Genomic DNA, 14,998 nt, shown 5'->3' on the forward strand with positions numbered 1-14,998 from the left:
AAAAGCCTGGGTCAAAACTGGTCTCGCTGAACATAGCGGACAAGGAGGACTACTGAGACCTCAAGAACAATGGCAACGGGTTTTTGATTCTACTGGACCTAGTGGTTTTGTGGGAGCCTAGGCAGTTTCGTGGATGCTCACCTTACTAGACCTGGATGGAGGTGGGTGGTCCTTGGACTTCCCACAGGGCAGAGAACCCTGATTGCTTTTTGGGCTGACGAGGGAGGGGGACTTGATTGGGGGAGGGGGAGGGAAAGGGGAGGCAGCGGTGGGGAAGAGACAGAAATGTTTAATAAATAAATAAATTAATTAAAAAAAAAAGAAAAAGAAAAAAAAAAAAAGAAAATACGTCCTAGAAACTTCCTAGAAAAAATATTTACTAATCCAGGATTCCGTAATCACAGCTGGGGGATAGCTAAGACTCCAAACATGTAACCCGTCCAAAGACTGGCAGCACACATCAGTTCTTCATACACCTGTTCTTTTAATTTCTTTGAGAATTTCATACATGAGTACTGTGCTTTCATCATTTGTACCCCTCCATCTTTCCTTTCCAATTCTTCCTGTGTTCTGCGTCCCCAGACTCCCTCTGAAATCCGTGATCTCTTCCTTATTCTTGTTTATATATGTGTATGTATGTATGTATGTGTGTATGTGTGTATGTATGTGTGTATGTGTGTATGTGTGTATGTATGTATGTATGTATGTATGTATATCTCCCACTGAGTCCATATGTATTGTTCATATGTATTTAGGGCTGACCTCGTAGGACTGGATAGTCTATCAGGCAGTCTCTGATTCTTCCCTCTCAACGGAGTCATTAATTGTTTATAGCTCTTCATGTAGGTGAGATTCCTCCATCCCTATGGGTATGTCACTTGGTATTGTGATTATCTAGGTCTGTTTAGGAGACCTCATTGTTGAGCAAGTCTCTGCCTTTTGTCCTCTAGTTAACTCCACACAGCCTGTGACTAGTGGTTTCTGGCCCCCACCTCTTCCCAGCACAGTGGTGCCATCTTGGGACCCACGTATCTTAACTAGGATTACTATTACTATGGTGAAACACCACAACCCAAAGCAACTTGGGAAGGAAAGGGTTAGTTTCACTCACTGCTCCAGATGACAGTCTATCATCAAAAGCCGTGAGGGCACAGCTCAAACAGGGAAAGAGCCTGGAGGCAGGAGCTGATGCAGAGGCTATGGAGGGGTGCTTCTTAATGGCTTGTTCCTCATGACTTGCTCAGCCTGCTTTCTTATAGAACCCAGGACCACCAGCCCAGGGGTGGCCTCACTCACAATGAGATGGGCCCTCCTCCATCAATCACTAATTAAGAAAATGCCCTACAGTCAGATCTTATGGAGGCATTTTCTCATTTGTGGCTCCTCCTTTCAGGTAACTTTAGCTTGTGTCCAATCATCACACAGGGTCTCCTCCTCTTTTCACACCTTCACAGATCTCCCTGAAGTGTGACGTCTAATGGCCTCTCGGAATTTCCTCCATGATGTGGGATGTCCTTCTGTATATGTGTTGTTTTTTATTGGTTGATGAATAAAGCTCCTTTGGCCAATGGCTTGACAGAGTAAAGCCAGGCAGGAAATTTGAACATAGATAGACAGATAGACAGACAGACAGATAGATTGTGTGTGTGTGTGCGCGTGCGCGTGTGCGTGTGTGTGTGTGTGTGTGTGTGTGTGTGTGTGTAGGCAGAGTCAAAGAGTTCCATGTAGCTGCCAAAGGAGAAAGATGCTGGAAACTTACAGTAGGTCACAGCCTCATAGCGATACATAGTTTAATAGAAATGGGTTAACTGAAGATATAAGAGCTAGCTAGACATACACCTGAGTCATTGGCCAAGCAGTGTTGCAATTGATGAAGTTTTTGTGTGATTATTCAGGTCTGGGTGGCTGGGAAACAAACGAGCAGCCTCCATTTACCTCTTCACTTTGAGAAGTAATTTTACAATCAAAGAGCGGGATAGGAGTGGCCTTGGGACTGTAGAGGCTGTAAAATCAGTGAAAAGCTATGTGGGGCCTGGGAAAGTGGCTCAGTCAATAAAGTAATTGTACATAAGGAGGAGGACCCACGTCCCACCCCTAAGAACACAGGTAGGGGTGGGGGAGCAAAGCTAGGTGTAGCTGGGGAGGAGGAGGCCGGTGGAATCCTGAAGGCTCCTGATTGGTCAGCCTAGCCAAATTGTGAGTTTCCAGTAAGTAAAGGACTTTTTTTTTTTTCCAAAAAAACCTGAAGGGTAAACTTGGTCTGAGGAATCACACCAGATGCTGTGCTATGGTCTCCACCGGCCCCCACAGGCACATTTATGCACAGAAGGGGCTGTGATAAGAATTCCTCTGATTCTGCACAATCAGTGTAGAGGCTCCCCTGTTGTCAAGGCAGGGACAGACACAGGGACCATGGTGTGCACATACCTTCTCTCTGAGGGTTCTCGGCCCCGGGCCTGTGGGTGGCGGCTGCCTCGCACCACTGTGGGGCCTGGGCGGCTAGCATCGGGGCCAGCCGGGGCACGTTGCTCCTCACGATTTCGATGCAGTGGTACTGAGGTGCGTACGGCTGACACGACATGGCCAGTGAAGGACAGCGTAGGGCCACCGGGTCGCGAACCTCCACGACTGCGGTAGGAGCTGGGCAAACAGGGCCGCGTCTGCTCCATCACACCGCCACTGCAGCTGCGTGAACAGGCAGACCAGGGGCCCCAAGAGCCCCAAACTCCTGGAGAGCCACCACCACTGTCCTCTGGGGTTCCCTCTGCCACGGCCATCCGTTGTGGGACCTGCAGAGACAGAGAATGTTTAGGGACCTGAAACCTGAGACGCTTGGGACAGGGTTAGTTTCTCTCCTGGATCCATGTAGACACAATACAATTAAGATTCAAAACAGAATGCATATAATTCAGCCTGGGTCACAATCAATACTAACTCAGTCCTAAGAGACAACTAAAGTGCCCAGGAGCCAGGAGAGTCACAGTGCAGGTTGGCTTTGAGCACTGTGATGACTAATCTTTACTATCAACTTGACTGGATTTAGAATCACCATGGACACACACTTCTGGGTTTATCTGCGAGAGTTTCTCGAGATTAAGATAGAGTAGGAAGACCCACCCTATGCAAGGATGGTACTATGCCATAGTCTGGGGTTGCTGACAAAACCCAGAAAGCAGGCCTGGTAGCAGTATTGATCCTGCTCTGCTTTCTGACTACACCCATGATACAGCCAGTTTCCTCCTCTCTGCCATGGTAGGCTGCACCCTCAAACCATGAGCCAAAGAAACCTTTCATTAAGTTGCTTTTATGGGCGATTTGTCCCAGCCATGATGGAGATAGCTAATATGTGAGCTGCGGTCTCATAGAGCAGGTATGGAATCTTCAGGAGTCCCTCTCCTCAACTTCCAGCCAGATGCCTCCCTCTAAACCAGAAGACCTGGACTCCCATTAGCTGCAGGGAAATTGCCCCGTCTCCCTGCAGGAAAAGCAATAGCCGGAACAGTCTGGAGGCTGTGCCCCAGAGCCAGGCTGCCAGGACACATGCACACACACACACACACACACACACCTACCACCTCCTCCTAAGCATGACTAGGAAGTTTCCGAGCCTCCAGCACCAGTACATTTGGTAAGAGAATGGTCCCAGTGCCTTCTAGGCTGTAAGTGAGGTTGTCTGTGCACAGGGAAGTTTGGCATTGAGAACATGTTAGCAAGCAGTCATGACCATTTTCCTGCTCCCATACACACCAGAAGTGGGAAACATCGCAGCGTGCAAGCCCCAGCCAGAGCAATTCCACCCTTTGTTGAGCTGGTCTTTCCAGAGAAGGGCCATGCTAGGCGCCGAGCTAAAAGTCGCTCCAGAGAGGTTCCTCTGTTATGCAGACATGAACTGAAGTTCCAAGAAAAACTGCTGCACACGTGTTAAAGGTTCTGCAAGGCTGACAGACGGACTTGAACTTCTGTGATTATAGAGAGCTGGAATGTTGCAATGCCAGACCCCAAATTACCTTGGGTTCCCTATTAGTCCCCTTAATAGACATTCTTGCTCGCCTTTGGATTTGACCTCACATCCTTGGGGCAAATCCTTTTTAGCTTCCACCTTAGGCTTTATTATAGCAGAGACGTGGCTGTAACCCACCTACTGATGCTCCCACCAATGCATTTTAAATTTACCTTGTTTTTCCCCCCTGTTACTATATATATATATATATATATAAAAAGACATATGTTTGAACATGGTGTTTGGGATAACCTGAATCTGTTTTTCTGGACCATGGCCACTTACATTTGCCTCCAGAATAAACTCTCTCTTCTTTCCACGGAAGAGACAGCTATGTTTTCCCCCAACACAGACACGTTCTGAGCACCAGCTGTATACCTGGCTCAGAATCAGGCAGTCTCCCCCTTCATTCCCTGCTGCTGTGATAAAACACCTGACCGGAAGCAATTTAGGGGAGAATAGGCTTGCTTTAGGTCAAACTCCAGGGGCATTATTACAGGGATCATATCAGCAGGAATGGGAAGCAACTATCACATCGCATCGACGCTCCAGAGTGGAGAAAAGAGAATTAATGCAGGCACGTGTGCTCTACCAAGCTCACTTTCCCTATCCTTCTACAGCCCAGGGGCCCAAACTCAGGTACAGCGTCCTCCACAGTGGGCTGGGTCGTCCCATTTCAGCTAAGGTAATCAGGAAAACCCTCCTTGGGGTCAAGGACATCAAGAGAAAGCTCACACAATCAACTAACCGGGCCTCCTAGCGGCTTGCAGAGACTGAACCGACAGCCAGGGAGCCCACATGAGACTGACCTAGGCCCTCTGCATATATGTTACAGGTGTGTAGCTTGGTCCTCTTGTGGGACTCCTAATGTCACGGACAGGGGCTGTCTCCACTCTTTTACTGGCCTCTTGGACCCTACTTATACTTGCTCAGCCTTAATACATGGGGAGGTGCTTAGTCTATATTGTAAGTTGATATGTCATGTTTTATTGATACTCATAAGAGACCTGCCTTTTTCTGGGTAGAGATGGAAGAGAAGGAGATTGCGGTATAGGAGGGAGGGACTGGGAGGACAGGATAAGAGAGGAGGCTGCCTCTAGGATGTAAAATAAATAGATGAATTTGAAAAGGAAAACCCTCCCTGGACATGCCCACAGGCCAAGCTGATCCTACAACTCTTCACTGAGACTTTTTCCCCAGAGGATCTCAGAGTGTATCCAGCTAGCAAGCTAACCACATCAGGCCCTGACGACAGAGAGGAAAGCACCCAGGTCCATACGAGTGGCCTAACCACAGCAAAATATTGCTGTCAGTCAATACATGCTGAGAAGGCTCCTAGGACGGACTGGCTGCCTTGGCTGGACGGAGGGAGTGGGAGGCTTGAGAAGGCAGGGGAAACAAGGGTGTCCCAGCAGAGCTGGGACTCATAAGCATCTACTGAACTCTAATTGTTTGTACAACCCGAGTCTGTTTTTAAATTTTGTTTTACTTATTTAGGTCTGAGTGCTGTGCGTGTATGCCTGCAGGTTAGAAGAGGGCACCAGCTCTCATTATAGATGGTTGTGAGCCACCATGTGGTTGCTGGGAATTGAACTCAGGACCTCTGGAAGAGCAGCCAGTACTCTTATCTGCTGAGCCATCTCTCCAGTCCCCACAGTATGAGTCTTGTATCCTTTTGTGGAAGGGAAACGGAGGTTCAGAAACACCGTGTGGCTAGTCCCCAGTCACTGTACTAGATTCAGACATAACCAGGTCTCAGAACATACAAGCTCTGGCACTTGCTCTCCTCCCAGCAGACATGCCCTTCCAAAGCATCTTCCTCAAACATCTTTCCTATCCTTGGAGAAAATCTAGGGCTTTCTACAGAACGTGGATTCTTTTCAACAAGCCATGGACTTACCTATGCAGTGCCAAGATGCCCACAGATGGCCTTCATTCATTTTTGTTTTGACGGACCTTGGATTTTGCCAGTTCAAAGGTCACCTAAGTGGTGAAGCAGTCTAAGGATTATCTGGAACAAACTTGATAAGGCTGACTCCCAGGATGCCACATGGTGTCATGTGTGATGCCACCCATGAGTGATGGCACTAAGCCTGCCTCACAAGGTAGCTGTGAGGACTGGTCAATAACCTGACTGACAATCACGAGGAAGTACTCCAGCTGTCCCTGTGGTCACTGAAATGCAGGGCTTAGCTCTTAAGTGGGGCTCTAGCCTCAGGTAATCAGTCACTGTGAAGCCACTGATGTATAATCAAGGCCACTTTCATTTAACAAACTGTGGAGTTTCTCAGACCATTTTTATAGCTCACATTGGCTCCTGAAGGTTCTGGAAGTAACTCGAGCAGGATAGAATAAAAGCAGGAGTCAAGCAGAAGAGCTAGGGGTTTGTCCCCCTGAAGTCATCAGCAGACCTCAGCTGGCATTGACAAACTGATTTAGGGAAGCTACGTCAGGAGAACCAAAGCAAGGGTAGAGGTGATGTGGGGTGATCCAGCTGCAGACAGGGGCAAAGCAAGAATAAGACAGACATGAGAGGAGGCGGGTCTGGGTGATGACTGACAGCTGCTGACTAGAGGGCGGTGGTTCTGACCTCAGAGTACATGAGCTCAGATCCACTGCACCCAGCACCCAGAGAGAAGGGTTTTCTCCTGTTTATAAACACCGAACAAGGCAAAGACATAAGGGCTGGGGTCCAATGAAGCAGAGAAGACACAGCCCTGAGGAAAAGGCAATGTAACCACCTAAGCAAAGAGTACAGGGATGTGGTCAAAGCCACGGGAACCTGAAACCATCAGATGCTAAAGAAACACAAAAGGGGTCTCCACCTGAGGATTGGGGAAAGCACACATAACTGGTAACAACTGGCTTGGGGAACAGTGAGGGAAGTCATCTCTGCTGTTTTATGCCACCAAATCTGTAGTGATTTGTTCAAACAAACAGAGCTCTGGAGTGGCAGGACAAGGCAGGAAAGGATACCAGTCACTTCTCCCTGTAGGACACATGCACATATAAGTCAGCTCCTTGGCAGGAAAGAGGCAAGCTACTACCACCAGGTCATGTTTTTGGAGAAACTGAGGTCCCAAGAAACTGTGGGATGTGCTATGGGGTCAGGCTAATGAGAGGCACAGAGCAGCCTACAATCAGGTAAGTTCTCTATTCCCCTAGTCTCCCGGGCATTTCCCCTACAAGATACCACCACTCTGCTTGTACTGTTGGTGGAAAACAGAAGCAGAAGGAGGGGTAATTCCATGTGTATGGTTTTCCTAGCACAAGGATAGTTAGGGATAAAGGAACAAAAAGACAGGAAGGTGTTTCTGATGCCCATGGGGAGAGACGCTCTCTGTCCCTTCCCAATCTCTCGGTAACAGATAACCACTATGCTTTCTGTAACATTCCATTGGACATGCAGCGACACAGGGGACCACTTCCCTCAACTAATCCCACCCTAATTTAGCATCCGGTTGCCAAATTGGGCAAGATCCTGGTGGGAAGGGAAAATGAAACCACATTCCATCCTATTCTACTGGCATGAATTCTCAAATTTATAGTGTAATTCTACCGCGAGTGACCTGACATTCCACAACTCCCCATCGTGAGAGCCCAGCCACACACACTCCGGAGCTGGGTTTTAATAGGGCAGGCTACCTTCCATAGTGTATGCTAGCTATACTCAAACTATCACATAACGTTACATATATGTTACACATGCATATACAAGAATTGCTATCACATCATGATATGAAAAGAACAAACTGGCATATTATGAAGAGTCTAGACACATTCTAAATAAGAGCCCAACTAGACAAAAAGTTCCCTTACTATAATGCAATATAATTTTTCTGTTAGAATGAGGCTAATTTACATTTGTTAAAATAGTTTCTATAGCATGTTAATTGTTGAAACACAAAACAAAAAGTAGACTAATAGAAGAAATCTGTTCGCAGCTATCTCTCTTTAAGCATTAGAAAAACTTTATATATGAGCAGATCTGATCTACCTACAATGCTGCAATTTCATGTGCAATTTTTTTTTTAACTTAATATGACTTAAGAGTTCTCTGGCTTTGTTAACAAGAGGGCCCAACTGGAAAATCTTTCCATGCCAAGTAGAGTGACAGGAATGAAAAGAGCAGAAACCACTGTGGCTCCAACACCCACTTGCCCGAGACTACCAGCTTCATATCACCAGCTGGCTTCCCCAGGGGATCATGGATATCGCAGGCAGCTGCAAGGCCAGACCTATTAGAATATGCTTAGCAACTACAGGGATAACAACCATCAGGGCAACCAAAGGGCTAACTGCTTTAGTTGTATTATGTAACTGAACCCCCAGAACAGCTATTATCTGTCATCCACCCCGGAGAAATCAAACACGTTACATACAGTGTTAGCAAGCAGATAGCCAGGAAAGGTCCCGTGGCGATTCCAGTCATGTCTGGACTCACCTGAGGGACGGTGTGCAGAGTTGAGCAGAAGCTCACTAAACCTGGAGTGATTACTTTTAAATGACCTCGTCCCCTGAGACTGGTGGCTCCTAAGGAAAATTTTGATAAAAATACGCAAATGATGAGAAAAGGAAAGCAAGAGCAAGCACACAGCAAACACCATCTCCCACCAAGGAAAGGCGCAGCACACGGGCCCAGGGGCAGCGATGGGTACTGCTGTCCATAGGAACGGCATCAGCATCTCTGGAAAAGGCACGAGCCCCCTCTGGAAGACCAGGGGAAAACCAGAGGGTGGCAACAGGAAGGGCAAAGGGGAGGGATGACAAACACCTCCTCATATGCTGAAACTGATCAGCACAGCCCAGAGCCTGATTCTCACGGGATGCATTTCTGCAGCTCTCATTCCCACTTCGCATCAGCCATCGAACAATAGCGGGGTCCAGTGGCGGAAGCTTCGAAAATGGCTGACCTTTAATGCCACTTCATCAGGGTTGTTGGGTGACTAAGTAGGATGTCTAACACTTCCACCTAGCAGGGACAGGTAGCATGCTCCTATGTCCCTTTAGTGGGAGGACAGATGCATGAGTCCAAAGTCTTACAATGCTTCGGAAGCAGACCCAACCATAGATCAAAGCGGCACCCTCTCCACTCCACTGGGGTTTTCAAGGACGTGAACAGAAAGGGTAGGATAACAGTTAAAGAATGGACACATTCAAAGTGCACACCATATGGAGACCCTTCTCTGGAGAATATGTTGTGTCTCCCGTGGGGTGAGGGCTGGAGTCCAGGGAAAGATATATCAGACAAGATCCTACGGGACTTTGGGGGTTCTCTTCCTCTTAAAAACTATGAGGTCACATTATAGGAGCTCTCCCTGTCTACCTCTGTACCTGCCCCCCCCCCAATCCGTGTCTTAGTTAGGGTTTCTATTGCTGTGAAGAAACACTATGACCCAAAGGCAAGCTAGGGAGGAAAGGGTTTTTAAATTAGGCTTGCACTTCAGTATTGCTGTTCATCACTGAAGGAAGTCAGGACAGAAACTCAAATAGTGCAGGATCCTAGAGGCAGGTGCTGATGAAGAGGCCATGGAGGAGGCTGCTTACTGGTTTGATCCGCATGCCTTGCTCAGCCTGCTTTCTTATAGAACCCAGGACCAGCAGCCAGGGAGATACCACGCACCATGGGCTAGACCCTCCCCAATTGATTACTAATTGAGAAAATGTCTTAAAGCTGGATCTCAAGGAGGAATTTTCTCAGTTGAGGCTCCTTCCTTTGATGACTCTAGCTTGTGTCAAGTTGGCACACAAGACCACTCAATTCAGTGTGTGTGTATGTGTGTGTGTGTACACACGCATGTGTATGGATGCACATATAGAGGGCCAAAGGTCAACCTCAACCTTGGTGTTGTTCCTCACGATATCATCCACTTTGTTTCCTTGTTTTTTGGGAATAGGATCTCTCACTGGCCTAGAATCCCCCAATTTGGCTACGATGTGCTGGCTAGCAAGCCCAGGGATCAATCTATTTCTGCCACCTTAGCACTGGGATAACTAAGACACTCCACCATGCCTGGCTCTTTTTCTGTGCTTTTGGGGATAGAACTCGGGTCCTTGTGTGTACAAGGCAAGCACTTTAGTGACTGAGCCATCTCCCCAGCACTATGGAACCTCTCTGAATACTCACGAAAGACCAGAGCATGGGGGTGGAGGGAAGGGGTGTCATTCAAAGACATAAGAAAAGTAGTTAATCATGTCCCAATTTAACACAACAGTGGATCTGTGATAATACCAGAGGAAATGGAAACTCCTCAAGTATTCTGGGTTGGGAGCTGAACTAATACTACCTGAACTAACACTACATTTGGAAGGTTGTTTCATGCCAGTCAGAGACGTGTATAAATCTACATGCATGGGAAGACATATGGATGTGGACCTGGTAGCCTTTTCCTTTTGGCCTTTTAGGAAATCTGTCTCCGTGTTGCATAAAAGGCATTGGGAATATATCCGGGGACCAGCTAGCTGAAGCCAAGGCAGACAGAGTAGATCAACTGGAATTGGTATCTCCTGACAAGTGACCAAGAGACCAATAGCTTTGGGTCCTCTGCTCTAGTATCTGCTCCCTTGGTCATCCATGCTCTGAGACCATTCTTGTGGTGGTGGTGTTACTCTCAATGGTACCCACACCCACATCCTACCTACATCCTAGACTCATCCCAGCCTGGCCTCCCTGGCATTTGCTATTTCTGTGGCTTGCAGAAAAGAACTCTAGATGGTATTTAATGATGGCACATAAAATGTGGTAACCAACATGATGTAAAATGAAACAGGTCTGCCTCTGGCACAGGACTTGGAGGAGAGAAAGCAGCTCTTGGGGACTGCCAAAAGAGACATGGTTGGTCTGTCTACTGCCGATTTGTTTCTGTGAACTTCACACAAACCTAGACATATCTGGGAACAAGAAATCTTAGTGAGGGACTGCCTCCAAGATGGTCCTGTGGCATGTCTGTGAGGGGTATTTTCTTGATTAATGACTCATGTGGAAGGGCCCAACCCACTATGGGTGGTGCCAACCCTGGTTATGTGGTCCTGGGTGTTATATATTTTAACAACACAAACATCAACAAAGCAGGTTGAGCAAGGCATAGGGTAGCAAGCCAATAAGCAATATTTCTCTCATTTTCTGCTTCATTCAGTTCCTGCCTTAAGTTCCTGTCCCTCAATGACGAACTGTGATGCAGAAGTACGAAATAAACACTCTTTCCCCCTACACCACAGTTGTTAGTGTTTTATCCCAGCATCAGAGAAGCAAACTAAGCCAAAAAGGAGGCTCAACTTAGGAAAAGGCACTTGCCACTGAGTCTAACAACCCCGGTTCGATCCCTAAAACTCACAAAATGGAAGCAGAAAACCAATTTCTGTTGTTCCCTATCCTCTACGCATGTGCTGTGACATGTAGACACAGACACAGACACACACAGACACACATACACACACAGAGTGGTTGGTCTGTATTTGTCAGAAGTGGCAGCGAGAAAGAAGAAGCCTGGGCTGAGGAATCTATAGACAGTGGTTGTGGTTATGCTGGAGTGAGGAGGGAACCAAGCCAGGACACACACTGAGGCTATGTGGACCGGAGACTGCAGGGACAGACGATAGGTAGGCTTGGAGAATAGGAAACACCGACTCCACCTCAGCCAGTTTATTTCATCATGGCCGCCTCCTCCCCATCTTTGTGTTGAGATAGTGCCACTATACAGCCTCACCTTGAACTATATAAACACCATATAGCTGGCCCTGAACACACAAGCCTCCAGAGGGCCAGGTATTGGAATTTTGGCCATACACCACCACACCCACATTGTATAAGGGAGAAATTCATAAGGCCAAATAAAAAGATGGCCAAATAAAATTAGGCTTCATGGTTCAACAAAACACTGTAATCGTGAGCAATACAATGCAATAAACAGTCTTGTAATATAATATAAAGTAAAAAATGCCAAATACAAACTTGAAATTACACCATGATTATACTAATGTAAAGGTTCTGTACGCCTATGAACAAAGTCTGGAAGGGGACGTGGAAAAATGAAACCAGCTGACCTATTACCAAAGCTGAGTCTGGGAGTTTTCTTGTAATTTCAAAAATTTCAGCCATGGTTACAATACTGCTTGCCCAATAAATAAAAAATAAATAGATTGAAGAGGAAAAGATTCAGAACAGACTGTGTGGGGTGGGAGGAAGAGGCACAGACTAAACCAAGGCGGACGATGTACTGCTCACAGAAAGCCCTGGACATTTCCCTCGCCACCAGGAAGCCCCTGACTAGGCATCATTCTGCATGTATTTGGTTTCGGCACTAATTTGAAATCATGTCCCATTTCACTGGTTTCTAATTCTCTTACTAAAATGAAGCCGCCCATCTGTTCTTCATAGAAGAGGAGTCACACGCGAAAGTCTCTTACATTCTAAAGCCTTGTTCTAGAAGAGACATGAAAAGAGGAGGCTTGGGCAGCCACACAACCACATCGGCACCCTAAAGCAAACACTAGGAAAAGACACCTTGGATCTGGAGACCAGAGAACAGGATTTCACAAAGCCGAGGGCAAAGGACAGCGGGATGACCAGTGGGCAGCTTAGCTAGGCCGGGTTTTACCGGGGACCCTGGATAGGGGACCTGAAAGAGAGATGCTCCAGTCCAGCCATGCCCATCAAGGACATTACTTATGGTCTTGTTCATTTGTTGTTTTTGTTTTTAAGTAGATGACTGGATCTCACATCATGATTGCCCATGCTGACACAACACAAGAGGGCTCAAATCTTATTTATCAGCATTTTACTTAATATTAATGCAAAATGAACATAAGATCCTCAAAGAGGGTTATGAAGGTGCCACAGAAGTGTAGGGACCTGAGTTTGATCCACAGTACCCATGTAAAATCCAGGCACGATTACCAACTCACATCTGTAATCTCAGTGCTGGAAAGGCAGAGATAGGAGGATCACTGGAACTTGCGGGTCAGTCAGCCTAACCAAACTGGTCAGTAAGAGACTCTGTCTCAGAATATAAGGTAGCGAATGATTAAGGATGGCATCTAACACCCACCTCTGTTTCCACATGCATGTTCATCACATGTGCACATTACACACATACATAGAGACAGGAGATGGGGAGGAGAGAGGAGAGGAGGAGAGGGGTTGGAAAGAGAGGAGAGCAGATGGAAAGAGAGGGGGGATGAAGGGAAGGAGGGAAGGAAGGAGGAAGGGGGAGAAAGAGAGAGAAAGAGAGGATAGAGAGAATGTACCTCAAAGATATAGAAGAATATAGCAAAATCGCTTGGCCTCGACTGGGTGAAAATCTCTCTGGTGGTTAAATTCTGCACGTGAACGCACACTACAAAGGCGTCTCAGGAGCAGACAGAAGAAATGCATTTACACAAAAACCCAAGCACATGAGAAGTGAATGGAGGCCAGGAGGAAGAACAGGAGGACGGACAGAGGAAGCTCTAGCTAAAATATGAACTGTACAGAGGAACCCTGACATGCTGCCAGTCGTGAGGCATCAAACAGGGGTCAAGTCGGGTGCGTTAAGACTGCTGTTCTGTCTGCTGTGCTCTATTCTCTCTGTGCCCTCCAGTGGAGAATCTTGACAGCTAGAGGCCCGTCAACTCCACCACACTCCACCTCCCACATGCTATTGAACATGCTACTCTGAACCAGACACTAGAGAATAATGTCTACCCCTGTTCTTTCGCTTCTGGTCCTGCGCTAGTCTCTCACGGGTGACTCCTCAAGGTGACTTAAAACACAACCCACTTCACAAACTTAAACAAGAACCTCTCAGGGAGGAACCCAGGAAGGTTCTTCTTTAACCATCTCCCTGTCTGGGAGAACCGCTGGCCACTGGCCACACTCAGGCCGGACTCAGAGAGGGAAGATTAAACTGAACTCACACTCCAGGCTTTGGATCTCGACTCTTTGTTGCTACTTTCTTCGGCCTCAAATATTCCAGCCACGTCATTTTATCACCTTCAAACTTCTTAGTTCTACATCTGCCACCCCTTACCCCCATGAAGCCAGTCCAGTCTACGACACAAGACAGGCACACATTTGTGAGACCCCACCTACCTAACATGGCATGTATGCCAGAAAGACACTTTGGAAAATACGCTCTTGGGAAGGAGGTTGAGCTGCCAATGAGGCACAGAAAAATGAAAGATAGAAGGGCAGACTTGGAGGAAGCTATGGGTGGAGATGCTATCTTGTCGACCCAAGGCTGTTCCCGCGTACTGGGTGACTTGGGACTAGCATGTCTGTGGCTCTGACAGCCAGCCCTATTAGTCCAGCAAGCCGACTGCATTTGACTGGAACAGACACCCCTTCTGCTGCTGCCAGACACTGGCTTTTCCTGGAAGACTGTTTACATCCCTTGCCACTTACTAATCTGCTCCAAATATCCTGAGAGCAGTGGAGACAGCCCCAGCCTACGCCTAGAGCTCCCCTGCCGGCAAATAAGAGGCTCCAAGCAGATATCTTTCGTTCCAAAATTCAAAGGAAGGCCTGGGTGTATTTCTGCTGAACTCTAAGGCAGGGATCATGCAAGCGATGCAATGAGGTAAATATTTGGATGTGATCCCTGTAACAGGAAACACTCCCCGCTTCTGAAACTGACCTGTCTCTTTCATCACCAACCACATGGGAATTTTCTTCCCTTAGAACTAGATCCTAACTCAGAGCATGTGCCTGGGTACCGAGCCCGCCCCATGTTGCTGAGCACTGACTGGGAAGCAAAAGCAGATGTCACGCGAAGGGCCTGGGTGTGTTCCCTGGCATGGTGGTTAGCCCATGTGGCCTGGTGTTCTCCATGGCAGCTGCCTATCTGCCCCAACCAAGACGGTGAACGTGATGAGCGATGCACAAAATAAAGCGTGCCGAGGGGCCAATCTGGTGGTGGCAGCCTTTGTGCTGGAGAGATGGTTGGGCGATCTGGCTACTCACCTGGACTGATGCTCAGCTGCTTGCTGCAACGTCGTGAAGATCAGAAAGAGCCTCATAAG

At 47.5% G+C, this 14,998-nt stretch overlaps 1 protein-coding gene across 1 annotated transcript in view; it reads right to left on the reverse strand.

Annotated features, from left to right (window-relative positions):
• Thsd4 (thrombospondin type 1 domain containing 4) overlaps window positions 1-14,998 on the reverse strand; it is a 572,599-nt gene that overhangs the window by 481,598 nt on the left and 76,003 nt on the right. The window contains exon 4 of the mRNA XM_050151848.1: window positions 2,428-2,789. Coding sequence (XP_050007805.1) covers window positions 2,428-2,789 — 362 coding nt within the window. The remainder of the gene's footprint in view (window positions 1-2,427; window positions 2,790-14,998) is intronic.

Source organism: Alexandromys fortis, unplaced genomic scaffold, assembly GCF_014885135.2.
Source record: "Alexandromys fortis isolate MF-2015 unplaced genomic scaffold, M_Fortis_MF-2015_v1.1 scaffold_70, whole genome shotgun sequence".
Classification (NCBI taxonomy): Eukaryota; Metazoa; Chordata; class Mammalia; order Rodentia; family Cricetidae; genus Alexandromys; species Alexandromys fortis.